Below are 27,988 nucleotides of genomic sequence, written 5' to 3' on the forward strand. Positions count from 1 at the left end.
GATAACAAAATGGTCTGATCCAGTGTGGTAAGCCAGACCACATATTACCATCTCTCTTTTGCTAAAACAAGCTCATCATGGTCTTCTGCCTTTCGCATAATTTGTTATTAAGTCAAGTATAGATACAAATAACCAGCGTGGGCAAGGCAACCTATGAGCGTATTAGTGGATCATTTTCTGAATCAGGACAGAAGAAATTCCAGAGTGTGGCTTCCCAGGGAGATCTGGACTGTGCGAAACAGCACTGTTTCATTTCGACTTCCGTTTTGCCATTTCACTGGGACAGTGTTTTGTTTTGAGTTTTGTTAGCACTGTTCTGTTTAGTTTCATCAAAACTATTTCAACGTTTTGCCCATGGGCTATAATGGGGAATCGTGAAAATGCCTAAAACATGGTCATTTCTTGCCTGATTCACATGAAACTTGCAGGAATGGTAGCCCCTTCTGAGGGCATGAAGCCTGCCAACTTTCAAGGTGATAGATACAGTGGTTTCTGGGAAACTGAATCTTAAACTGTTCAAAGCAGAACTCGTGACATTTGCTGGCACCGGCAGCCTCCTATCATCTGGCCTGCAGATCCAGGAGCCCGTACCCCTGGGAGAGCTGTGGGGCTGGGATAGACTCCTCCCAGTGGTGCGGGACCTTAGATCTGCATGCCAGATTACAAGAGGCTGCTGCTGCTGCTGCCTGGGACTGGTGCTGGGTGCAGCCAGTGCCCAGCACTAGGAAGACTGATGCTGCCTCTGGCCCAAGGCAGCAGTGGCAGCCTCCTGTCATCCAGAGTGCAGATCCAGGGGCCTGAGCCCCCTGGAAGGAGTCTGGCATAGTCCTGCAGCCCTCTCAGGGGTGCAGGTCCCTGGATCTGTGCGCCAGATGACAGCATGCTGTTGCTGCCAGCTAGGGCCAACGGCAGCAGCAATCTTCCCGGTGCTTGGCATGGGCTGCGCCCAACACCAGTCCCAGGTGGCAGCAGCAGCCTCCTGTCATCCAGCATGCAGACTGGGGGCTCACCCACACCCCCAGGAGGGCTGCAGGGCTGGGCCAGACTCCTCCCAGGGTGTGGGCCCCCAATCTGTGCACCAGATGACAGGAAAGCTGCTGCTGCTGCCTGGGCCTGGCACTGGGCACAGCCTGCACCCAGCGCCGGAAAGACTGGTGCTGCCGCTGGTCCCAGGCAGCAGAGGCAGCCTCCAGTCATCTGGAGATTGGGGGCCTGCACCCTGGAAGGAGTCCAGCACAGCCCCACAACTCTCCTGGGGGTCCGGGCGAGACCCCAATCTGCATGCCAGATAACAGAAGGCTGCTGCTGCCACCTGGAACCGATGCTGGGCAAAGCCTGTGCCCAGCACCAAGAAGACCCTGCGCTCACCTGCTCACTCCTAGTAACCCTGCCGCAGCCCCACGGTATAGGTAGGGAGCAGCGTGCAGCCCCGACTCTGTGCACTGGAGCAGCAGTGGTGGGGAAACAGCTGGTGCTTAGTGCGGAGAAGTGGCCGCTCCCCCTGTCCATGGCCAGCACCCTGTGCTACAGCTGCTCAGAGCCTGCATGGGGCTGCCTGTGCCTGCTCTCTGATGATGCAACGGAGAGGCAGGTCAGCCCCGCCCAGATTGTGAGCAGCTGCAGCATGGGGCATTGGCCACACGGAGAGGGCAGGGGAGCGGCTGCTTCTCCCACCCTGCATTGAGCACCAGCTCCTTCCCCACTGCTGCTGCTCACTACAGTTCGCAGGGCATGTAGGGTCAGGGCTGCACACTGCTCCCTACCTGTACAACAGGGCTGAGGCAGGGGCACTGGGAGTGAGCAGGTGAGCATGGGCATCTTCCCAGTGCTGGGCATGGGCTGTGCCCCGCTCTGGTCCTAGGAGGCAGCAGCAGCAGCCTCGCGTCATCTAGCACGCAGATCGGGGTCCCACACCCCCGGGAGGAGTCCGGCACAGCCTCGCAGCCCCCCTGATCTGCCCCCAGTGCCAGAAAGACTGCTGCTGCCGCTGGCTCCAGCTGACAGCAACAGCATGCTGTCATTTGTCACACAGATCCCGGGGCCTGCATCCCCAGGAGGGCTGTGGAGCTGTGCCAGACTCCTCCCAGGGAGGCGCGGCCTCTGGATCTGAGCACCAGATGACAGAAGGCTGCTGCTGCTGGCTGAGACTGGTGCTGAAGCCAAGTAAGCCCAGCTTCAAACTCAAAATGTTTCGAATGCCCTTGTTTTGTTTCAAAGCTGTTCTGAAGGCTTTTGTTTCATTTTAATTTCACCGTTTCAAACTCGAAATGCATCAAAACAGCTTCGAAACGAAACACCCAGTGAAATTTCGCACAGCCCTACCTAATATGCACCTACATCATGCAACCAATCTGAGTTTACTAAAACAGAGTATTAAACCCACCTGAATGTTCACAACCAGCAGACACCCACCTAATTCTACCCAGATACCTAGATTATGTTAACTGAAGACCCAAGCCCTTAAAGGGGACTAGCAAAGAAAAGGCATTGGACTTCAGGCTTTTTTTTAATTTTTTTTTTTGCAATTTTATGATGCAGGAGAAAGAAACCTCTGGAGGCCCCAACTCCTCTGCTTTTCTTCTCACATTAACAATATTCATTTTTAGTTTTGCTGGAATTTTTCCTTACAGACCTTCTATTCTTTTTCTACACCTGGAGTTCTGTCAGACCTTACTGAATGCATTGAAGGGCTCCATTTTTAGGGGAAAAAGCACTCTTACCAGTATTTAAGACACCTGAGCTAAATGCAATATTTTTTTCAGCCCCCAAAATTTTAAAATCCATATGAACAGTGGTTCTACTCTTGCTTCCTTCGCTCTCATTTCCCTGAAAGCCATGATGTCATAGTCCTTCCAGTTCTCCAGTTACCCGTAAAGTCTTTCACGTAGAACTGGTTAGACAAGAACTGCATTTTTAAATATAAAAAACAAACAGAAAAAATACATTTTTCATTTTTTCTTTAAAAAAAAGGAAACAAAAAACCACGCAAAAACCTTCCAAGCCAATTAAAAATCACAGAACAGGAAAAAAGAGGGCTAATACCTGCTTATGCACCTTTGTAGAGCACCCTTTTAACGAACAATTTTGTGTTCGCTGAACACGAGTAAAGATCTCCCTGTCTTCTTCTGCTTAATGTTCAATGCATCACACTTCATATATTTCAGAATTACAACCACAGCAGGAAAAGAGGAGACCCTGGATTCTTCCCCACAGCTTAAGCTACTTGTTTGGAAATGTATGAATTTCTTACCTTCCCAGGATCATCTCTTGGCCGAGGCACCTTCCGGAAACATTTATTCAGAGACAGGTTGTGACGAATAGAGTTCTGTGGAGAGATGCAGATAAATACTGTGTAGATAACTGCAGAGCATAATGAAGCCTTCACCAAAAAAGGGTAAAAAAGAAAAAGGGCCGAGAGGAGGCAAGTAGTCTGCATATGCCCAGGATGGGGATGTGAGAAGCTAGGGAAAGCAGAGGAAATGATATTGCTGGAGGCTAAGGTCCTTTTTGTATACCCATGGAAGGGCAAGTGTGGATGGTTTTTGGTCTAGGGACAGATTAGCAGAAGGTATTTTTGTAGGCCTGTCTTAGTAGGACAGGGTTCCTCAACACTCAAATACTCCAGGGGAAATTAGGAGACATCTGGCCCCCTGCTTCCTCCAGATGGTCATCAGAATTTTCTACTTCTGTGCCTGGCTTTTTTTCCTACTCAGGGAACACTCTGTACAGAGGGGGAAAATGAGGTCTCTCAAGCTGGTGGAGATGGCGTTGCAGACTCCACGCTCACCTTCCATCCGATACCAGCATTCTTGTAGTAGGGGAAGTTGTCACAGATCCAACGATAGATCTCGCTGAGTGTCATCTTCTTGGCAGGTGATGAGTTGATGGCATACGTGATCAGCGTGGCATAACTGTAACGTGGCTTCCCGTCTTGGTGCACTGCAGCCTCATCCTTACTCAGGGTGGCGTTAGGGTCAGTGGGGGATCCAGGGGGGCATTTCCGTGCAGCCCCCGGGGGTCCTGACTGTGAGGAACCCCCTAGTTTCTCAATAGTAGCTCGCAAGGTGAGCTGGGGGAGCCAGTCTATGGAAGTCAGGCTGCTTTCCAGGTCAGAGGCCATGATGCTGGAAGTAGGAGTGTCTGTGGGGAGAAAGGAACAGTCATGGGACCCAATGATACAAGTAAATTGTACCCAGATAACAGAGGGGAAGGATGCCCTCCCTAACCCCTCACAAAATGTCTATAGAGACTGTCCTACATACAACAGTGCATTCTTCTTGCAAATAACATCTCAAAGTCAGGACAGACCTGACATGGTAACCTTAGGGGCAGAGTTCTATTCTGAGTAGCCCAATTCTGTTCAGGTAAAATTCTTTGGACAGTGGAGGAAGGTATTTCACAGAGGTGGGGCTATTTCACCAGCTGCATCCTAGTCATACCATGACCGCATCCCCTTAGCGAAACAACAGAGGTGTAGGATCACAGCTAAGGAGGATCACATCACACCCTACAAGCAATATTCAAGACTGTTTCTCTGAGCCACAGGTGGTTCATCAACATGGCTCTTCACAGAAAATGTTATTAAACTTGTTTCTTTAGCTGTGTGCATTATGTGTTTCCTGCAATTATAAATAATGCCTAACAGATGCTACCTGCTTCTATTACTTATAGACCAATGCCATCATTTTTTTTTCTTTAAATGGGAACATTTGTCACACTTTTCAGGGCACAGATGTTGTCATGGGTCTTTGGTTAATGCTGACTGCTCACATGGCTCCTAAGCCAGTCAGGACTGAGTGCCACTGACTACATAAGCCCACCTGAACAGTTCATAACTGGAAATGTGTGGGGAAGCGGTGAATGTCTTCCTCAAGGCTTGCTACCTCTTTCTGCAACATGTGACATTATATCTAACCCCAGCCCTTAGACCAGGAACCCTGCCTCCCAATTTAAAAGTCTACATGCTTATGTAGTACAACATACATATACTTTTATCTACCTCATTAGGCCAGGACTTAGACCATTTCAAAAGCAATAATTATATAAATTAGGGGAAAATGTATTAAAGAAGAGTAAAATCTAAGTATGACAAAGCCTTTTACATAACAAAGCCCCACCACAGGTAAATAAATATTATCTCCTAACTGAGAAATCAGAGAGATGGACACAAAGAGAAATGACTTGCCCAAAGTTACACCATGAGTTTTCAGGGGAGCAGGAAATAAGAACCAGGGTCTTTTGATTTCTAGTCCTTTCATGGGTCAAGACCATATTTCCTTTCATAACAATAAAACACACCTGCTGAAGGTGGGCAGCAGTTATACAAAGGGATCCTATCCCAGCGCCTTTGTTGTTATATCAAATATCTGGTAATCTATATGGGATGAGCTAGTATGCTACCAACCAGGGTGTCAGGTTAAAAGAAAAGTCACCTTCCCTGCTAGCCCTAATTGGCTGTACCCAGGACTAAATTCTACTCCCATTCACAGCTAGTGCTGGCCCGCCTGAGGCCAGGCTGTGGTGATCAATCTGTCTCCACTGAACCTGGACAGAGTAGGGGGGATTAAGCCTAATGGTTGCCAGGTCTGCACCTTCTACCAGTCAGAAATTCACTTTTAAAAAGCTCAGAGATTCACAGCAGCGCTTCCAAAGGTAACAAAACTAACTCGTGAAGCATGGTCAGGTAACAGATAAACCACGCGTGCACACACAGAGATAACCGATTAATACAGAAACGCCCTGTCAGGGAAAAATTAGTCATCTGGCCCCTCCCACTGACTGCATCACCACACGGAGCGGATCGGTTGAGACAGGGAAACACCCTCTCAATGAGTTTAACAATCAGATATCCTTTCTAAAAATAGGTCTTTGGGGATGACACTGTGTACATGCGCAGATCCAGACACGCATGCACCCAGCACACTCACACACAGACAACTCCGCAGCACCATTCCCATTACACCCTGTGCTCTCAAAACACAGAAGCACACAAAGGTCTATACCTGACACACACACACATGGGCTCACAAGCTGGGTTTTCACAGCTGCACACACACACCATCACCACACTCATCAGGGTGCAAACACCCCCAGTACTTGTACAAATAACTAAGCGAGCTGATTGCATCCTGTGCTCAGACATAGCAGCCAGCTACAGCTACAAATACCTTGAATCACACAGCCAGCACGATCACTTACACCTAATACACACATTGACATATAAAACGGACGTTGCAGTACCTTTGGCAGAGTGAACCGTTCTTCCGTCTATGCAGCAGAGAGGAAAGGTCCTACTGCAACACATTTATCCATCTCCTCATCAGGCTAGCAGAGATAACAGCGATGACTGTTCACTCTGTAGTTAACTTAGAAGTGAGGGTTACATCAGGCCTTCTGTTACAAGCCTAGTTTCAGCTGCTCATTAACTGACTGATATGATAACTCCTTGATGACTGAAACTGGTCTCAGGGTGATCAACTATATATATGTATATGTGTGTGTATACACACACACACACACACACACACACACACACACACACACAAACTTTGTTTTATACAGTGAGAGGAAGAAAAAACTTGCTGGGGACTCAAACCCAGCATAACTGCAATTCGCATGTAAATCCCCTGTGACAAGCCCCACGTTAAGATGTTCAGAGTCCCAGCTTCTCCTTTTTGTTCTGCTGTGTGTCTTAAGGGACAGACTAGATCTTGCTCCTGGGTGACTCCTCACCCCAAGCCAAGCTTAGTCTCCTTTGCCCCAGACCAGACCCTTACAGCTCCAGTGAAGGAAGCTCTGACACTCTTTGGGGTTATTACTCTGGGTTTGCAAAGAAAAGAAAACAGATCCCCTCCTGAGGAAGAGGAATGCCTGAAGCACCTACTGCTTTGTGATCATACTTGCCACAGACAATCAGTAAGGTAAAAAAGGCTTTGTTACAGAAAGATAAATAATGCAGGCAAAAGTAACTGTAGTTTGAGACACAGAAAAACACAAGGTCAAAAATACAATCTTTCACCTTCCTTCTCTATCTAGGAACAGCTCCAAAGTAATCCTTTTAACTCAGGGGTGGGCAAAATATGGCCTGTAGGCTGCATCCAGCCCATGAGGCCATTCTATCCAGCCCACAGGACCCTTAAAAAATTTAGAAAATGAATATTGATCTATCCTTGGTTCCTGTAAAAAATGACAGAAACCAGGGGCAGTGGGACCCAGGGGAAGCCTAGAGAACTCCAGCAACAGCAGGTCCTGCCTGGCCCCCCCCACCCAAGGGGCTTCTGGCCAGGGACCATGTGGCTGCCCTGGTGCAGGAAGCTCAGGTAAGGTGGGGTGGAGGGCGGGGGAGGACCATAGACAGGGAAGGGGCCCAGGGAAAAGCGAACTCTCACCTGCCCTGTGGCCTGCTGCAGCACATGCGGGGGCTGTCCTGAGCAGATACAGGCAGCCCCACACAGGCTGCGAGCAGCTGCAACGCGGGGCGCTGGCAATGGGGCAGGCAAGGGGCCACTTTTCCCTGCGCTCTGCACCAACTTGTAACCCACCCCCACTGCCAGCCTGGGACCTGCGCCGGCTTCAGGCTCGCCTGTCAGGGCTGTCCACAGCGGCAGCAGCTGTGCCCCCCCGGCTTGCCACGCCAGGCAGTGTTTGCCACTGCCACTTCTGGGCTGCCCAGTGCGTGAGCTTCAGGCGGGCAGCAGCAGCAAACACTGGCTGGCATGGCAAGTGGAGGGGCCGCAGCTGCTGCCATTGTGTATAGTTCCGACGGGCGAGCCCGGAGCCGGCGCAGGGCCAAGCTGGCAGCAGGGGTGGGTTACAAGCTGGTGCTGAGTGTGGGGGGGAAAGTGGCCCCTTCCCCACCCTGTGGCTGGCACCCTGCGCTGCAGCCGCTCACCGCCCCGTGAGGCTGCCTATGGCTGCTCAGGAGAGCCCCGCACAGGCTGTGAGCAGCTCCAGCAGGGAACACTGGCCGTGGGGCAGGTACAGGGCTGCTTTTCCCTGAGCTCTGCACCAGCTCCTTCCCTGCCAGTGAGTGCAGGGTCAGGGCTGCACGCTGCCCCCAGCTTGTACCACAGGGCTGGGGGGGGGGGCACTGGGAGTGAGCGGAAGTGTGGGACCCACACTAGTGTCCCAGGTCCAGTGCTGGCAGGACCCAGAGCAGGGGCTCTATGGAGCCAGGCCAGCTCCCCACTCTTCCTGCTGGTGCAGCCCAGCCCGGCTCAACAGATTCCTGCCAGCCTGTGCCCTGGTTTGGGCCCCACCAGTGCTGGCCCTGGGGCATTGGTCCCAAGATGGTGACCAAGGGGTGGGGCACCTGTCAAGGGGTAGGGCTACCCATGCAGCCCTTGACAGCTTGCCAAAACTGGGCAAGTGGCCCTCCGCCCGAAATAATTACCTGCCCCTGTTTTAACCAGTGATTTCTCTGAATGTGGCTTTTCTTGGCTAGCATCCTGTCAGACTCATTTAGCTTGCCCTAGCTGAGGCCTAGATGGATTCTCTAAGCTTTGGCTGGGGCCACAAAATATCCCCTCTTCCCTAGGGATTTCTTGAACTTCCCACCCTGCCTTCCACCCTCCCCCTTCTCAGGCACCAGCACTCAGGCACTCTTTTGTTTCTGGGGAGAATCAATTTTATGCAGATGGGCTTTCCCTCTTTGCCAGGTGGGAGTGACTAAAGGTGTGCCACAACCCTTTCCAAAGTTTTGGGGCCCATTTGGTAAAGTATACAAGGAGCAAATGTGACCTTCTACAGATGGGAATGTTTTATGAACACCCTTCCAGCCCCTAACATCTATGAAACACCCTTCATCTCCACCCTTTACTGGATTATTTTACAGTTATAAGAGGAAATCACAAAAGAGTGTGTGTGTGTGTGTGTGTGTGTGTGTGTGTGTGTGTGTGTGATCCTATGATACACTTGGGCATAAAGATGACAAAATTAACATAGCTTCACACTAGCTGCAAGTAAAGACTAAATACTGCAGAAGTAAATCTAATTCTACAGTATCCCTGTGCATGATAAGCCCTAAAAGCAACTTGGTTTTCGGGTGGATTAGTGACATCCCCAGTGACCAGTCCTTGCTGAAGAACCATCTCCAAGTAAATGTGGGGGAAAAGCACACATGAAATCAGCAACAATTGCATGTTTAGTCTTGTAGAAATGCATTAGTAAATGCCAGCTACAACAACATGTACAGGACAACGGATTAATCCATAGTATGCCACTGTGATTTGATGCATCTGTTTCACAGTGAAAGTCCACATTTGTGAGATTTTTAACTGTAGAACTCTGGAATTACAAAACAAAATACATACAAAGCTTAAAGACATCCCATTCTCGGTCTCAAAAAATGTGCTGAAACCAGGAAAATTAAGTTAAAAAAACTGAAACAAAGTTCATGGTATGGAAAAGAGTTTTCACAGGGCACTTAACCTGCCAACCCAACCCTGAGAGACTAGTTTGGATTATCAATTACACACTTAAATGCCAGGTTAAAGTGCAATGGGTCCAATTCTATCTCAGGCAGGCAGTGCTGTGCTTACCCGACTCCTCTGGGAAATGCACGCCAGGTGAAAAATGGATCACCTTTAACCCCAAGCACAGGCTAAAAAGCTGAACTTCTGCATTTCTTGACTGCAGAGAAAAAGTATGCAACTTCAATGCAAGTTTGGTGGTTGTACACACACACACACACACACACACACACACACGGATCACCCACTGCTGAATCACCGCTACTTCTGATAGGAAGTGCATGAGCTGCTTAAAAACACATAGCCAAGCTAACAACTGCTTAGGACAGGAAGTGAGGAGCCCAATGTCAGATAAAAATTGTATTAACTACTTGAGAGGAGACTTTCTGAAACTTTAGCCTGGCCGCAATATTGGGTGTATTATTCTGTCTCCTATGAAAGATGATGTGAGACCTTTAATGACCATAGGAAATCAGGCCTTCACCTCTACATCTCCTTTTAAGGTGTCAATATAAGCAGTACAATGGCTTTAGGAACAACTTAGACCACAAGTTAATGCTGAGGTAACCTGTTTGAATGTCTATCCCCTCACATATCTCCCATCCAAATAGTGAACCAGCTTTACATTTCTTAGTAATGTCAAATGAGCCTAAACTGGACCAACTACAACACACGCAATTCCTTCAATCTCCATTTCCCAGTCAGGCCTTCATTCCCTTAGTCCCAGTCCTATGATTTCCCTCAGAAAAAGCTTCATAACAGAACCAATATACTCAGCCCAAATCAATGTATTTTGGTAGGTCCAACTGCATCAACTAGCTAGCACTGTAATAAGGAAGAGCATTTCAAATGAAATGCATTATTTGCAAACATCAGGGATACAACAGGGTTACCATATTTCCGGTTTCAAAGAGGAGGACACCTGCCATGGGGGGGGGGGGGCGGGGGGGAGGGGACAATGATATGCCCATGCCCTACTATCGCAGGGCACTAAGGTACCTGCTTCTCTTAGAGCAGAGATAAGAACCTAGGTGAAGGTTGCCATGACAACCAGTTAATGAAGATATTGGCAGAAGGAGGCAAGGCCCTAAGCCCACATAAACCCCAGGGCTGGGACTAGGGAGTTGGTTCCCTACCAGCAGCTGAAGGGGAAGGAGCCTCCAGGAAGGAAGGAAGGGCCCAGAGATGTGGTAGCCAGCAGATACACTACTCTTAGAACAAAGGGTGCACCAGGAGCCCAAAAGGTATCCCTGCCTACTGGGCACTGAGCCTCAGAGAGGGAGTTTTACTCTTTCAAAGGGGCAGAGCACGATGTGAGTTCTGCGTTATGTTACAGCCCAGGGACGCATGGTGGTTGGCTGTGGCTAGTGTGCTGTCCGATAACACCGGTGGTTTAGGTGAGGCTATCTGGGGAAAGAGAAGGCCTCATTGGGGCCCACTGCCATGTGGGGACCCCGGTGCCAGAGAGGGTGCAGCATTTAGGCGTAGGGGGCAACAGAGCCCGGTGCCAAAGAGGATGCAGAGACAGGGCTGCAGAGAGCCTGGCGAGGACAAGGGGTCGAATTAATATACGAGGGCTAGCCAAGACAACACCATTATCATCGGCGAGGCTTGGGGCATGGTAAAGGGGTGGTTGGAGCCACACATACGGCCCATAAGGCTGACAGATTCGGGAACCATCCACAGTGAAGCAGGATATCAAGGGGTTTAGAAACAACAGGGTTAATAGGATCTAGCCCGACTGTGTCCAAAATTAAAGCTCAAGGGCAGCCTCCCTATATTCATCATACCAACAAGACGTGGCGGGCAAGAACAAGGGTGCTTATAGGGCAAGACTGGCATGGTTAAAGGACCTGGGGGTAAACATGGACACCCCTAGGTAGCACACCCTGCTACACTTAACATTGCCCCTCACTCCCAAGCCACAGCCCCACCCAGACCATGCTGGTGCCCCTCACTCCCAACCTGCAGCCCCACTACCTGTGCCCCACGCTCCTGACCCATGGTGCCCCTCACTCACAAACCATGTGCCCGTGCCCCACCCCCCTGGCCCATGCCCCTCACTCCTGGCCTGCAGCCCCTGCGCCCCCCAGCCCTGCAATGTCTCCCAGCTGCCCCACCCAAGGGCACTGGCCCCAGTGCTGCTGGCCAGGCCACAGAGTTCCCTGCTGCCCCCGAAAGACCCCTCCACCCCCTTCTCCTGCTGGATGGACAGGAGCCTCCCCTGCCCTATTGCTGCTCCAATGCCCCACTCAGCACCAACAGGCACGCACAGACCCCTCCTTCCCCAGACAGTCCCCAACTCCCTGGGCCTCCAACTCCCACCTCCCCATAGACTTATCTGCATGCGGCTGCTGGGGCCTGCCTGGCCGCATGTCAGCCATGTGTGTGCATGTGCACACCCCCCACTCTCTCCAGCCCCAAGCAGCTCCTTGCTAGGGCAAGCTGGAAAGTACTGGGAAAAACTTCGATGCTGAGCAGAGCAAAATCCTGGACTTCTATTGAAATTTTAAGAAAACACCCAGGATACACAGCCTTCCTATTTCGGCACTAATCTCCACTATAATCCCAAATCAAGAAGGGCAAGGGCGATGAAGGAATGAGCTTAAATCTGCATTTACGCATATGGCGGTTTGTAAGTTTCAGGCAGAATGGGAATTGCTAAAGGAAAATCCTATCATTGGGTGGCTTTGAATAACCACAAATTCACTCCAGACAAGTAATATTTAACTACTTGTCTCAGAACAAGCTGCTGTCTTGCCTTAAACATCCTGGGAGCAGTGACTGTCTGAGGCCAAAAATGAAACCTGGCCCTCCCGTCTCAGATTTCCTGTGCTGCACATGGCACTGATTGGCCAAAGAATTTAATACTTTGGCTGTCCTGCTGTTTTGCAAAATTGTCTCTCTTAGCCAGGTACTTCCTATCCAGCATGGCAGGACTGAAAAATCCTGGCTACGATGCATGGCACTTTAAAAACTGTGGTGAGTGTGGTTATGGCTTGGTTGCCTCTTTGAGGCAGTGTTCAAAGACTTGTTGGTTTGGAATCAGCTGCAGCTGAAGCTGTACCGTGACAGCGTGAATGAAATGAGACTGGGTGTAACCTGTTAAAGACTCACACAATCTACTAACTAGATTCATTGCCACTTTATTTTTTCTTGTTGTTATTCTGATCCAATTAAAAACTGCTGGCCCAAACGTTTAAAACTTCCAAAAAAGGAAAAGAATAAAAAAGGGTTAAAAATGGCTATACCTGGAAAAATAGACAGCTTCTGCTCTGAGGAAAGAAATGAGAATTTTGAAGTGTATGTGCAAAGGGTGCTGCAATATTTTTATGCCAGTGCCACAAAGGGGGGCAGGGGAGGGAATCAATTTTCCTAACTCCAGCTGCAAGAGACGTTTGCTGTTTTGAAAGGCTTGTATTTTCCCTCAGGAACCAGGAGATATGGACTTGTATCACAGGAATGATATGCTTCAAATGTTATCTAACCCAAGCAAGCTTCCTCTTTGAGAGAGGGAAATTTCATGTAAGAAACCAGAACGAAGGAGAAGGCATATCTGATTTCCTGCCTAGTCTCAAATTGCTGTCTACCACCTACCATTTTAATAACTATCTGTGAGAAGCCCTTAGGGAATTGCTTGTTTCTGGAATCGGAGATCCAGAATGAAGAGAGAAGCTACTGCGTATTGTTCATAAAAGGAAATCTAATCTGGAAAGAGCAGTGGACACACCATTGGTATTCAAGTCAATCAAAAGAAAACCCTTTTGCCTATATGCTGCATGAAAAAAGAAAACCAGCCCTGACAGTAAAGAGATGACAGAAGTCACTGTACCGAGAATCACATTTCCATTGCTTGGTAACAACCCAGCAAGCAGTAATATTTTTACAATAAGATGAGGTGCTGGAGACGTGGTAACAGGGGACACACAGACCATGCTTGTCATATGCCACAAAGGAGAAAGAAATTCAACAAAAGGAACTTATTGTCACCTAACAGCACGTAGCACGATACTAGCTCTGTGAATATGAAGGAGACTGTTACAAAATCTGTGCTTGTCCATAACCAGATGGCCTGTGACACCAGTACTGAGGAGTCTGCAGTGCAACAGAGACACAAACCTTGCAGGCTGTGTTCATGCAAATAGATACAAGTGATGCAACAGTTGCAATTTCTACCAAATTTCCTGATCAGTCAACAGTAAGAGAAACTGAAAATCATCATAATCAAAAGGAAGAGAAAAACTGTGGAAGTTTGCTGATGTAAATTACAAGGGCACTTGGTAATTGTTATATGGATACAGTCCTATATTATGAAAACTGTTTCTGCCAGTTAGCGAAGTACAGTACACCACAGACTAGGTCTGCTGGTAAAGTGGAAAGAAAAATATAAATCTATATTTGATGCATCACAAGCTTAGCAAAAGGCATAATAGCACACTCTAAAAAAAGGCCAAATCTGCATTTCTTAAGGCTCAACCAGTGCCTTATGTTTTATGAAATCCTACAGATAGGCAATTAGAGAAACTGCAGGAGCAGAGTAATTTCATATCTTGAGTTTAGTGAAAAAACTGCACTGCCTGTGTGCGTTCCTGAAACTGACGAAGCGTGAGCAATTGTGGGGACTATAAAGTCACCATAAACCCCAGTTTGGAAATGGATCAGCACCTACTTCCAAAACCATAGAATTTATGTGCAAAACTGGCAGTAATGGTGAAGTTTACAGAACATGACCTGCTTCAAACACATCAACAGGTGGTCTTAGAGCCACATTCTAATAACTGTGAGGGCTAGGATGCAACATTCACTATTAAAGTTTTAATATCTTTGCTGTAGAGATGCACAAAGGGCTTGAAAGGTTACCACGTAGTACGTCTTGCCTGGTTAAAAAAAAAATGAATCAACTGAGCTCTCATAGGCTTCTATTTTATTGTCTGCTATGTAGATATGAGAGACATGGAGAGGGACCCTTGAGAAATTCTGAGGGATACTGTAAACATTGCAAAAATATGGGTTCAAAGTTAACAAATAACTTGGCTATTTATAGCACAGCATAGGTGCGGAAGGGAGAAGGAAATACATCAGTTAAAAGACAGTATTCATGCTATCAAGAATGTAGCTATATACTTTAAAAATGCGTTCAAGCTGGGATCATTTTTAACTGTTAAAACTACTATGAAAGATTTATTCCAAGTACATCTATAATAACAGTGTCAATATTACAAGGAAAAAATGTAAATGGACTTGGAACAAAAGACAAAATAAGGCTTTTTAAGAAGTGTAATGAACAATTCTACTGTTCTGGCAGTTTTTAATCCACGGCATTCCTCCATTACTGTGAAATGCTTTATGAATACAGCTAGGAACCATAATTTTGAACATATGCAAAGGTGGGAAGGAGAAATCCATGACATTTACTTCAAGAATATTAACAAAACAATTTCTCTTACACTGAAAGAGACATTGGGCATTATTTTTGGAGTAACTCAATTTTATGAGTACTTATTTGGAATGAAATTTGCCTTGAAAACCAGTTATGAACCTGTCATAGAGAAACTATATTCAAAAGAAGGTATTTTACCCCTTGAAACAGGCAGAATGCACAAAAGAGTTTTAATCTTGGGCACACCAGTATGGTACCCAGTATAAACCTTCCAGGAAGGATAGTTCTTATACTTCATACATATATAGTACCCAGACTGCCACTGAAATTTAAAGACCATATCAAAACAGAATCAGATATAAAATACAATATTTACCCAACTACAAGACAAGCTTTTCCCCGCCCCCCCCAAACAGCATGGGGAGGAAGCCCCTCATCCTGCATTCACGTACAAGAAAATCTCATTAAATTCATTGTCTGTCATTAACCTGCTGCCAAAAAACAGCATGTATTCAGTCATGGAAGTTGATTTAAATGCAGCCAACACTAAGCATGACTATAAAATGTGTGGCCCCTATGAGGCAAACATGCTGACGGGAACCTCCCCCGCCACATGTGTGGTTTTAAAAAAAACAAAAAAACAAAAAAAACACGACACAGGAAATTGCTCCCCCAGGAGGGAACAAGCACTGGGCCTGGAGGACCAGGCTAGTACTCCGAGAGGCCAGAGGAAGCTCCGACACTCTCCCCTGGTGCCAAAAATGTTGATGGGAACCTTTTTCTTTCTTTCTTTTTTTTTTTTTAAAGGGCCAAAAAAAAAAAAAAAAAAGAAAGAAAAAGAAAAAGCAGCGAGGGCAGGTGCTCCATCAGGAAACTGGCACTAGGCCTGGAGGTACTGCAGTACCAGCCTGACACCCTCCATTCTGTACCAAAACTGATTGATCTTATCCAAAAGGCCTACCACTTGTTTTTTTTTTAATTTTGTGTTTTTGCCCAAATCAGCCAAATCAGTTCCAAATTCTATCATCTGAGCAGAACATAAATTGTTCAAGTCTGTGTGGCGCTACCTCCCAGGCTCTTCTGCCTGAGGCTTCAGATACTCCCAAATCCATAGCAGGCATCCTATGTGCAGGCCCCAAACCCCAATCCCAGAGGCCTTGGAGTTCAGATGCTTCCTAGTCTTGCTTGCTCCCCAAGCCAAAAACAAGCTGGAGTAAAGCCCAGCAGCAATTCCCCAACACTATAAATTGTGTAGCCAACATACTCGCATTTGGAGTCATTTGTAGACTCTCACAGGGGTTGGCTGATCTGCTGCACTGCAGGCAGGACTTTACTTTCTAAATACACTGAGTCAATCAAGGCTGAAAAGAAGGCTCTCTCCCCTGCCAAGCAAGTAAAACTACCAGGGCTGAAAACCACCTAATGGTATCTCCCAAGCTTACAATAAAGATAGATTAGTGCAGTCGATGTGAATAAGATATATGGAGTGCAGTACCTCTCAGTGCCAACTTTTTTAAAGTCATGGTGAGCTACTAGTTTACATATATTTGGATTTCTTCCTCACTCCCAGAGCTGAAATGCACCTTTCTTTCCCATTTCCAATTATTCCTGCTTCTTCACCTGCCTTAAATATCTGGCAAAAGTCACCAAATGGGGGCCCAAACAAATCACCCAAGTCACTCAGTTGCTTCCTCTCTCAGCTTGTTACCTATCATTAGTGTGCTTGCACTCTCCGTGAGGTGGAGCCAGAACAGGTTGCCCTGCAACTCATCTGCATGTAAATTTTTGGAAGATCCCCAGGGTTTGTGACAAGAATGCTCAATTCCACTTGTGAGTGGGGGCTAATTGCACATGGATCCTTTGTGGGGGTAAGGGAGGGTATCTGCAGTATGTACACACACACACACACACACACACACACACACACACACACACACACACAATGAACAGTGCTGATTTGTGCTGTCATCATGGCTTAAAATGCTGTTGAGACTGCTGGGGCCCAGCCCAAAGAGCTATGATAAATCACGAGCTTTTTCCTTTGGACTAATATCATGCATAGTTTGTACTGTATATATGTAGGTGCCAAAGTGCTACTTAAAAGTGTGTTTATGGAGTACCTGTGCTAAAAAACTTGCAGTAATTTCAAAAAGGTAAAATACATCAATTCTGGATTAACTATGTCTATTGGTGCTACATGGAAATTATTACAGATATGTTTATTTCAAGATCACTGTCTTCTAATTGGCTCCTCACTTCCATGTGCTCAAGGAGAGCAGGGTCTCAGAGTAAAGAAAAAGGGAAGAGGCTGCAGGGAGAAGAAGTCAGGGGTGCAGAGGGCAAAAGGGCTACCTGACCCTCAGATTTTTTTTCTCTACTGTAACAGTGGGAAGGGGCCAAATTCAAGATAACACTCCAACAATTAGATTCTATACCTAGAAAATTATATCAAATTTATAGATTTTTCCATACATAAAAACTAATTATTGGGCCATCATCTTATAGTCAGGGTCATCTTATATTCAAGTAAATGCAGCATCTTGTGCAGATCTCATTACTACAGAAGAGACAGTTATAGAAACTAAGGATAAAAGAATGTCATACATTTTCGTATAAGAGAAGTTATACTTATTTCCGTAAAAATGGATTCATCAGTGGAAAAAATGACCGTTTCCTATGTGATATAATACTAGCAATACTACAAACCTTACATGTCAGCAGACTGGTTGGGTGACATGAATGCCATTCATACATACTGAAAATTAAATCGGACTAGGAGTGTTTGAAACCTATTCACAAGAAGTTAAACCACTGAGTTCAGTCTATATGAACCGTTCAGGAGTCACTAAAACAGGGGTGGGCAAGATGCGGCCCACCAAGCCATTCTATACAGCTTGCACGGCCCCTAAAAAAGTTAGAAAATTAATATTTATCTGCCCCTAGCTGCCTGTCATGCGGCCCTCGATGACTTGCCAAAACTCAGTAAGTGGCCCTCCACCAAAAATAAAAAAATCGCCCACCCCTGCACTAAAACATGTCAAACACCATGTTATGTCATCTGTAGAAGTCGATTCTAAGCTCTGGCAGGGGATGCACACCAAGTTTCTAGAAATTAATGAGCAAATGGTCTTCTACAGCTATTACACCTATTTTACATGGCCAGAAGCAGACCACATAACACATTCTTCTGCTGATGAGCTAGCAAACAGTCCCATGGTGTCCCAGCAATCTGTGGCTTGCCTAGAACAGTGGCTCCCAAGTGTTCTCAACTAATGGACCACTGTCATCCCTCAAATTTCTAACGGACAAGCTTTTAATTGAAAACAACATACATAAATGACAGAGAGATAGCTAGCCATGTTAGTCTGAAGTTACAGAGGGCAGGGTGGCACCTTACAAACTAACTTATTCAGAGAGGCAGGAGCTTTTGAGCTTTCTGCCTACTTGGTCAGATGCTATGAATGGACTTGCAAACAGCAGAGACACTAAATAGAGAGGAATAAAGTAATTTAAAACACACAGATTAGGGAAGGGGGTGGGGGAAGAAGAGGATGGTGCTAAGAGGCAACAGTGAGATAAACAGAGCAGTTAACCCACTGAGGGACACAGAGGTTATGAAAGCTGAGGGCAGAAAGCACAACAGAAGAGGCAGTGCTCTAGGGAGAAGAAAAACTATTTTGTCCACTTGCTGTGGCTGGGAAGGAGAATGGCCTTAAGATCTCAACCAGAGTATGTGTCCTGAAGATATGGGCTCACATTTGTCTTGCCACCATTTGAACAGGCGTGGTCCAATAAAATCTTATGTCCCCTTTCCCATACCCTCCAGATGCTAAATACAGTTTCCTCTCTCCCCTGCAACCTCACGGAGCCATGGGTCTTCTTCCCAATACTCTATCCTGTCCCTCATCCCTCCTTGCTAAGAGAGGGAAGTCTCAGCTTTTCTAGCCTTTATTTAAAATCACTTTCCCATGTCAGGAAAGTGGAACATAAAGACAAGGGTAACAATCCAGTTAAATTTATTCATAAATGTCAAATTAGATATAATTTATGGATATAAGTATGTAAGTGTGCAATCCCCAATATGTTTGGCCATCGTAGGTTGGCAGTTGTCCTGTAAGTATCCAGGCAGAAGTCAGCCAAGGAGGGATCTGAAGGAAGGCAAGATAATGTTTTCTCACTGCCAGTCTATACTTTCTTCGCATATGGTATAGACATAACACATGGGGAAAGTCATGGAAGAAGTGGAAAAGCAAGTAGTCAAGCTGTCCTTGTTGAGAGAGCAAGACAACAGTGCAATCCAAGACATGGGCAGACAAGAAGGGAGACGCCAAAATACAAAAGGCCTTAAAGCAAGGATAAGCAACTGGAATTTAATGGGGTGGCTAAGGGCAAGGGGAGGGGAACAAGACTGGGGGGAAATGATCATGTAGAGAACAATTATCCAGGAGGAGAGCCTTAGCAACTGTGTTTAAATGGATTGGAGGGGTGACATGGTTGTCAAAGGGGGTAGTAAGGAGGCTGTTGTAGCAGTCAAAGTGGAAGATAGTGCCAGCTAGGACAGGAATTTTAACTGCAAAGAGAAAGGGTTGAATTTAGAGAAGCTAAAGAAGATGCAGCAGGGTATAAACAAAGTGTCCGTGTCTGGCATAAAACAGTTGTGGGTTTGGAAGATTAGGAGTAGATGTGGTGTTACCACAGAGATGAAGAAAGGGTGGGGGAATTAATTGATGGGGAAGGTTGTTCAGAGGGACTTTACAGAATTCCATTTTGGCTGTGATAAACTTAAGTTGTCAGCAAGTCCTTTAAGGGAACATACCAAAAAGAGACACTGAGATGCAAGACTGAGGAGAGAAGTTTGAGAATCACTAGCATGAAGACAGTAGTGAAGCCAAGTGAATATATGAGTTCATCCAAAGAGACTGAGTGGGCTGCAGGAACTGTGTGAGACCTGTACAGAAATGGACAGTGAACAAGTGACCAAAGCAAAAGGACAGAACTAGGGCACAGTGTAGCCAGAAGTCAAGAGAGAACAAAATTTCAAGAATCAAGCATCAGAAACACCAAGAAGCCACAAAAAAGATAGCACAGAGACCTTAAGATCTGGCTGAGAAAGGGTTATAACAGACCTTAAGAGAAGTTTCATGAGATCCAGAATATCTGTGCTTAAGCCAAGGCAAAAAGCAGTTCTAGGCTGAGGACTGGGTAATGCACTTTTCACCGCAAAGAATAAAAAAAAAGGTTTGCACTCTGCTTTTCCTTGAAGGCCTGAAAGGTTTTTTGTTTAATTTCCCAAGGTTGTTCCTTCTGTTCAGTACCTTAGATATATGGGGAATAATAAATCCAGCTCTTTACATATAGCACTTTCCATCCTTGTACATCCACTTTCAATCCTTGTACATCCAAACAATTTATACAGGATCAGTACCATTACTACCTTCAGAAAGGTGGAATAAGGCACAGGACAGTGAAGTGATTTGTCCCACATCACCCACAGTAAGCTTTTTCCCCACTTGTTTTTGTTAGACATCCAAAGACATGGAAGGTATTTTTAAAGAAGTTATTTAAACTCTACTTACTTTGCTATCTTTAACAAAAAACTATGAGGAGAAAGGAGGATTTGGAATTATTATTTATTTTTTTAACAGCAGTTCAGAAGAAAAAATGTTGTGAAAAATTCAACATTCCTGCTTCAGCTGTGCAGGACTGCGAGGGCTCTGGTCTCTTCCTCAAATGTACAGATTTCACTGCTTTAATACTTATGAGGTTATAGGCAGGCAAAGTTATTTGGGTAGATGTGATATCTTTTATTAGACCAACTGAGTAGTTGGAAAAAAGTTCTTAGCAAGCTTAGACCAACACGACTACAACCAAAAATCCAACAACATTATAAGGCTATAGAATTCTACCAGATCTACCCTAGGCAGCTACACAAAACCGTGAGACCAAGGCCTCTATTTCTAATGTATAAAAACAAGGAAATATAGATTTGTTTTGATCTATATAAAAACCTCTCTCCCCAACCCTCATTTTATCCCCCACCATTTTTTCAGGCTCCTTCATACATAAAGAGAGCAGCATGGATCCATTCTTTTTCCCTTTACAGGTCACTTATTTTAACCCAGCTCTGTATCAGTTGAAGTGGCTGGCTCAGAGGGATGAGGGAAATGGAAGCCTGCCCAAATCTTCCACTTCTAGGGTTCCAATCCAAGCCTAAGATCCTGCAGGGCTGAAAGGAATCCAGGAGAATAAAAAAATGCAGCCTCAGGCCTTTTAACTTTAGATCACCCATTAAAGTCCAGCTGCACCTGAAGGGGGGGGGGGCGGGGGGAAGAAGAGGAAGGGTGGGAGAGTGGGTGAGTCAGATGGATTATAGAGCTTGTCACTTCTAAAGCAACACTGCCAGCTCCAGGCTGGCAGGACTAGCTACCTCAGAAGGATCAGAATGTTTATTCATTGTATAGCTGCATAAAAGGACATGGCACTTGATATAATCCAAAGGTAAGAAAAGGCAAGGAAAGGCAATGATTCATAGAAAGGGAGAGTTTTTGGAAGAAAAGAGTCTTAAGGAGAAGATGGAGGGCACTTGGCACGTATGAGGACAGGGTGTGTGTTGTAGACATACAGGGCAACAGGAGAAAGTGCCAAAAATGTAGTGAGAAGGAAAAGCAGAGCAGTAGAGAAAACTGGGAGGAGTACAGGAGTGTAGGAGGCAATGAGAGCAGATGTAGGCAGGGTGGAAACATGCAGGGGAGGAACTTGAATATGGTGCGATACTAGATAGGAAGCCAGTGAAGGGATTTGAGGAGGGGGCTGCCATAGGGTGAGAAGAGGCAGTGTAATGAGACACTGCAAGGAGACAATAAGCCAATCCAAATCAGGCCCCATGCTGGGGTGAGGAATAGAAGGATGGGACAGGAGCCTTTCACATCTCAATGAACCACACAGAATCTATTACAGCAAACCAGTCCTAAACTCCACTGCAGGATCTCTGGGTTAAGAGATACTGGATATTCTGCACCAACTCCATTGAAATTTTAAAATGGAAGTGTCAGAATGTAGTAAATAGGAAAAGAACCAGTTTACTGGGCACAGTCTCCTCAGTGCTATTCGTTTTTGTATTAAATTCAATTGGTCTTGCACCGTCCCCATGGTTTCACTTTTAATATACTGTAGATTTCTGCTTGCAAGTTGCATCATAGTAGAAATGTTCAGAGAGAAGCTGGAGATTTTGATACCTGAAGAGGGAACAGTTGGGTTTATAGACATCTGTGAAAGAGTAGCAGGCAGGTGGTAATGGTAAGATAACAATTACTAAAATAGCAATATTACTTGCTGTGGATTATGTTTATGGCCATCTTTGTGTCAGGTTAACATGACAAGGGAGAAATTACAGAAGGAGCAGTCAGTGTCTCAGAGATGCTACTTCAAGCTCTCTGAGGACGTGGCCACTCAGTTAATATTTTCAAGGTTATCTTCACAAACTTTCAAGCTAGAGAAATAATTTATTTAAAAGAATATGAGCACAGTGCCAAAGCATGATTGCTGGCTAAAGAACTCTAAGATGTACACGGCCCTGACTGTGAGACTCTGTGATTCTGGTCTAGGCTGGGGAGAGGGCATGGTTATTAGGGAAGAATGGGAAAAATGAGAGAAAGCCTTTCACCTTTTGATTAGGAATGACCAAAAGCCATTCCCATCTCACAGCTGCATGAAGGGAATTATTTCTTCAAGTCAAGCTCTTCACAGACAGATGTCCACATTGCACCGGCACTGAAATCTCCCTTCCAGCATTTTCAGCACCAAAGCCAAAGGTCTGAAGTGTAACAAAAAAATCAAACTCCCTACTAGAGGTGGCTACACAGTGGCAGGGCTGGTGGTACATGGCTGATGCCTGAAAGAACATTTCTCCAGGAACAGCGTCGATTGCCCCACCACTCAAAGTCAGTAAACCATTTCCTACAAACAAAAAAGTTATACACTTTGGGCAGAAGCATCAATAATTTTTGCAAGGATTGGGAGATGCAGCCAAATCCCAGAACAGGTAATACCATTCAGCCTCCTTAAACTCTCCGTGCCTTTTCAGCCACATATGGATTTGCCTGACCCCTTACCCAGATCCCAGATGCTGTCCATAGGCCCATGGATTTGAAAACAAAACTCGAACAAGAACCAAGACATGTACTTAACATGAATGTCATCATATGATCTTTCATTGTTATGTCACAGAATGTCATAGAGTCACAAGGCTAGAAGGGACCTCCAGAGGTCATCTAGCCCAACCCCCTGCCTGAGGCAGGAAATATATACGTGTCCAGGAAGGCAGGCATGAATTCTACCACTGAACCAAAACAGCAGGTTTATACACATCAGGGAATTGAACCCAGGTCTCCCACAAAGCAGGCAAAAACTCTACCACAGAACCACAACAGTATAATCCTCCTACCGCTCCTCTCCAGACCCTCTCATTTAGGGCCTGACCCAGAAGAGTGCTGTGTATCCTCAGACCCCCACTGACTTCCTCAGGAGCTGAGGGCATTCAAAGAGATCAGATTGCTTATACTGTAAAGCCAAGATCTGCTATCCTGAGTGCCTGAATTTAGACTTCTAAATCTATATTCAGGCAATTAAGTAAATAGCCTCATTTTCAAAGTGTTGAGCATCACCCAGCTCTCCCCAAAGTCAATCGAGAGCTGCAGAGTTCTTTTGGGAATCAGGGTCACCAATTTAAGTGTCTAAATAAGGATTTGAAATCTAAATTTTAGGAAAGTCTTAGCCAAAACTCCTATAGGCAAAGATTTAAATTTGCCTGTGAAGACTTTTGTATTTATGGAAATACATAACATTCTTCCTTCTCCCTTCTATTTGCACCTTTATATCCCATCGTTGGGGCAGGAGGGCTGTAGCATTCCACCCCAGAGGCAGCTGCATTTCAGACCCAAGTGAAAATTCATGTGCACTATGCACCTCTAAGGTTATCTCCTCTTCTCAATTTACCAGCATCTCCTGGCTTCTGCTAGTCTGTCTTTCAAATTGCAAGCTCTTTAGGGCAGAGATTGCTTAATTTTTTGTGCTTGAAATAGCACTGAATACACTCCTTTAGTGATTACCGTACAAACAACAAACAATTACACACATACACAGACAATGCACCACAATCAGCTTTGCATCTTTGTCATGAATATTTAAAGCCCAGGAACAAAAATTTAAACTCTGGTCTTTCATCATGACAGCTGAGAAAAATATGAAATTACAATAACGTTATACACCCATAAAAAATATATGTGCGCTGGGGCAGGGGGGGAGCAGACTTCTTCAATGGTGGTATATGCATTCTGCAAGTGCTTTGGCATCCATCAGAACCAAAGAACACCAGAAAAATGTCAAGTCATTATTGTGAGAGTGAAGGCAGAGGAAGGTAAATTAACCTCGAGAGCAGGAAAAGCTAGCAAACCCCCTTGAATGTGCAAAGGCCAAAATGCCTCAGTTATCTCCTTCCCAGCACTAGATAACATGCCTCCACTCAAAACAGTCTGATTGCATAACCAGAGGGCAACAGGTGGGAGGGCATCTGACAGCACATCTAGAAAACATGCATTATGGGTTCAGGCTCTCTCTGGACAAACCACTGTGCCATGCTATGGAGAAGAGGGAGGGCAAAACGCCATGGCAGAAGGGGCTGTCACCCGGGGGGCATCTGGTATTCCACGGCCTGAGCTTCCTGTCCAGCCACACCAAGAAATCCCCCTTGATCCTCATTCTGGAATTTCCCTTCCACTGTGCAGTCCCTTTCTGGATACTGAGCCAGTATTTGTCAAGGCCAGGGATACTCCAGTCTTGGATTTCCTCAAAATTGTCTCAGGGGAGTGACATGCCATAATGAAGTCTGCACTAGTGTTGAATACAGAAAGAGAGCTCTCAGGTGAGCGACAAAGTATTTGGGGCGGAGCATCTGCTCTCAGGACCTACATTCACTTCCTCCCTTTGACCAGATTTCCCAATGAATGACCCAGGGCAACTATGCTTACTGCAGGGCAGGGGGAGGATGACTGGGCTGTCTTGGTGTCAGAGCTCACTTGGTGTGGCATTTAACTGCCCCATGCACTGAAGGTCCGCTCTCCATGACTCTTCACCCAGAGGGAGCAACACAGGACGGGTAATAGTGATGGAACAGATCCCCTGAGCTTTCAAAAAGGCTTCCACCCGTACTACTAGGATTCCACTTCTTAGGCCCCGTGCCCAATGGGACCCACAGGCAAGGCCACCACACAAACCCTTAGCCCCCAAAATACTAGTAGCTCTGAGATTTGCAGGCTCAGCTCCTCAGTGTCCTAGAGCTCTAGCACCAGGATTCACATGCATCCCCAGCCACCCAAGCACAGCACAATCCACACCCCAGGCAATAAGGCCAGGATTCACACCCACAACCCCATGAGTGCAGCATGACACACAGCTCAGGGCACAGGCACTAGCATTCACCCTGCCTCTCCAAAGCCTGTTCAGTCAATGTGATCCTCCCTGTTGACCCCTGGATGATAGAAATTAATTTCATATGAGTAATGATGAAAGGTGAGTGCAGGAGAAAGTCAATACAGTCTTCTGAGAAAGTGGAAGGGGAAAGTGACAGAAGGTTTGTTGCAATTTTGCAGGGGGCTGCAGTCCCCCAGAAGCAGTTTGCTTGGAAAGAGAAGTCAGCACAACTCTTTATAACGAATACAAGATGACAATTAGTGACAGAGCTAGAAAAGGCATATGGAGAAAGAGGAGTGGGGAGGGGAAGGGAAGGGGGGTTCAGAAACAAGGAGACAGAGAAGATGGAGAAAAGGAAAAAATACCAAGAAGGCCAGACAGAAAAGACATGAGAAGACCACGAGGAAGAAAAAGGGCAAGAGACAGGAGAAGGGGAAAGGGAAGAAGAGGCAGGGGGAGCAAAAGGTGATGTCATGTGGTCACTCACTCTGTCTGGAAGATTGTCTGCAAGGAGGGGGCTGGTGTCCAGCGCCGGCTTTTTGGGGGGCAGCCCTTCACGCTCCTCTGCTGGGCCCCATCCTGGGGGCGCTGCCACCAGCTATCCCACGCTCTTCCTCCAGACACACAGGGAGACTGGAGGGTGGCGGATGAAACCAGAAACCCTGAGGGGCAAAAAAGGGTCGCCAGCCCCGCTTCAAGTCCCTGGCATTATCCTAGGACACGGAGGATCCTCCTCTCCCGTCTCCCCTTTTAGCCACCAGCTATTTCAGGGGTGGCGCTCCCAGGAGACGGCCTCTTCTCGCGCTTTCCTTTCCCCTTGGACAAACCTCTCTTGAGGGGGAGGGAAGAAAAATCGAGGCTAGGCCGGGGCCGCCCGGCTCCCCACTCCAGGGCAGGCGTGGGCAGGGGTCGCCCCCTTACCTCCTCCGGCCGCGGCGGGGGACGCCGATGCAGCTGTCAAGTAAATAATGGCGGGGCAGCACCGCGGCCCCGGGGCGGGGGCCGATCCCCACTGCCCGGCCGGGGGCCCGGGCCCGGCGGGCGGGGGGAGGAGGACGAGGAGCAGAGAGGCAGGCGGGCGGGCAGGCAGGAGGGAGGGCCTGGGGCCGCCTCCGCCGCCGCCTGTCGGGCCGCGGGCTGGGCCGGGAGCGCGGGCGGCGCTGATCCGTGCAGGCCCCACCGCTGCTGCCGCCGGCGGCTCCGGGCTGCGTCTCCACTGCAGGCCCCGGCTCCGCCCCGGCCCGCTCCGCCCCCCGCCGCCCCCGCCTTAAGGAGGCGCCTCGGCGCCCCCGCCCTGGACCGGCCATAGCCCCCGCGCCGGCAGCGCGGTCCCCGCGGGAGGCTCCTCCCGGGGCTTCAGCTCGCCCCACAGCCTCCTCCGAGGGATGCGTCCCCGGCCCAAACCCCTCGGTGTCATCCCCCCGCGGAATGCAGCGGGTTCCCGCTCCTGGGACCAGCCCGGACATGGCGGGGCCCCGGGGTGAAGCGCCGGGGAGGGGGTGCGGGGACTATCCCCCTGACCCTGCTCGGACAAGCTCTTCCTGGCGCCCTGCTCCCAGCTGGAGACCCAGGAGGAAACCCGCGCGGGTTTCCTGTGGGTCACGCGCGGACGACCCGTCTGGCCCCTTCTTAGAGACAAAGTGAGCCCCCTGAGGCTGAAGTTGGGCAGGAGGCAAGGTGGAGGTGCATCTTATAGACTGATGAATTTTTTACTGTTTTTTTTTTTTTTGCAAATATATGTGTTTTTATATAGATATCTATCTGCACCTCCAACACTGTGCCCTGCATCCCCTGTGGTTCACTTGGCACACTTCGGTCAGTTAAAGATCTATGATCTTGGCATGATCAAAGCACACTGACAGTTAAACCATTCATAGTTGTTAGGGGCAGGAAGAGACCTTGTAGATCATGGGGTCCAGCCCCCTGCACCAGATAGGAAAAGACAACTGGGATCAAGTGACCCCAGCAAGGAGGTGATTGTCCAGTCTCCTTCTGATGATTCCCAGGGCAGGTGACTGCACCACCACTGGAGTTTATTCCACTGACTGTGAAGGAATTTTTCCTGGAATTGGGCCTGAAGTGGCCTTCCAGGAGTTTGTATCAATTGCTCCTGGACTTCCCCAGGGGTGCCTTGGTGAGCAGCTGTTTACTAAGTTCTTGATGTAAAAAAACCCCTGTTACACAGTTTGCACCACACACCCATATCCATACCCATACCCCCAGCCACTGTCCTCCTCAGAGGTCCCCCCAAAAAAGTTAATGCCAGACCCCTCTCTGCCATATGAGGTCTGCCATTTCTTTCCCATCCTCCTCTTCTGTCTTCAGGTAGTACCAGTACATTTCACTCAGCCCCATTTTAATAGATTACTTGACTCTTTTAACAAAATTGCACAGAAATCCTAGAGCAGGGGTTCCCAACATTTTTATGCTGTGGACCGGCAAACTGTGGATCGGATGTGGGTGTGGACCAGCAAACTGCGGACCAGCAGTGACTGGCATACTGCGGGCCAGCAGCCAACCTTTTTTTATGCTCAGTGTAAAAAAGGATTGACTGCTGGTCCACAGTATGCCAGTCACTTCCAGTCTGGCAGCCAACCCTTTGTGGCCCAGGGATTGGAAACCCCTGTCCTAGAGAAACAGGGCTGGAAGGAACCTCAAGAGGTCATCTAGT

The 27,988-nt window shown here is 47.3% G+C and overlaps 1 protein-coding gene across 4 annotated transcripts in view; it reads right to left on the reverse strand.

The window, feature by feature from the left end:
• Nucleotides 1-26,558, reverse strand: part of FOXJ2 (forkhead box J2) — a 42,625-nt gene extending 16,067 nt beyond the window's left edge. For 3 of the 4 annotated variants that reach the window (XM_090043959.1, XM_090043960.1, XM_090043958.1), the window contains exons 1-3: nucleotides 25,805-26,381; nucleotides 3,788-4,140; nucleotides 3,251-3,325 (exon numbers count right to left, since the gene is read on the reverse strand). In XM_090043959.1, coding sequence (XP_089900085.1) covers nucleotides 3,251-3,325; nucleotides 3,788-4,120 — 408 coding nt within the window. In that variant the 5' untranslated portion in view covers nucleotides 4,121-4,140; nucleotides 25,805-26,381. Of the gene's footprint in view, nucleotides 1-3,250; nucleotides 3,326-3,787; nucleotides 4,141-25,804 lie in introns of all 4 variants that reach the window. The other variant, XM_090043961.1, reaches the window with a different exon arrangement.
• Between the last annotated feature and the right edge of the window lie 1,430 nt (nucleotides 26,559-27,988).

Source organism: Crocodylus siamensis, chromosome 4, assembly GCF_052110815.1.
Source record: "Crocodylus siamensis isolate JL-2025a chromosome 4, ASM5211081v1, whole genome shotgun sequence".
Taxonomy (NCBI): domain Eukaryota; kingdom Metazoa; phylum Chordata; order Crocodylia; family Crocodylidae; genus Crocodylus; species Crocodylus siamensis.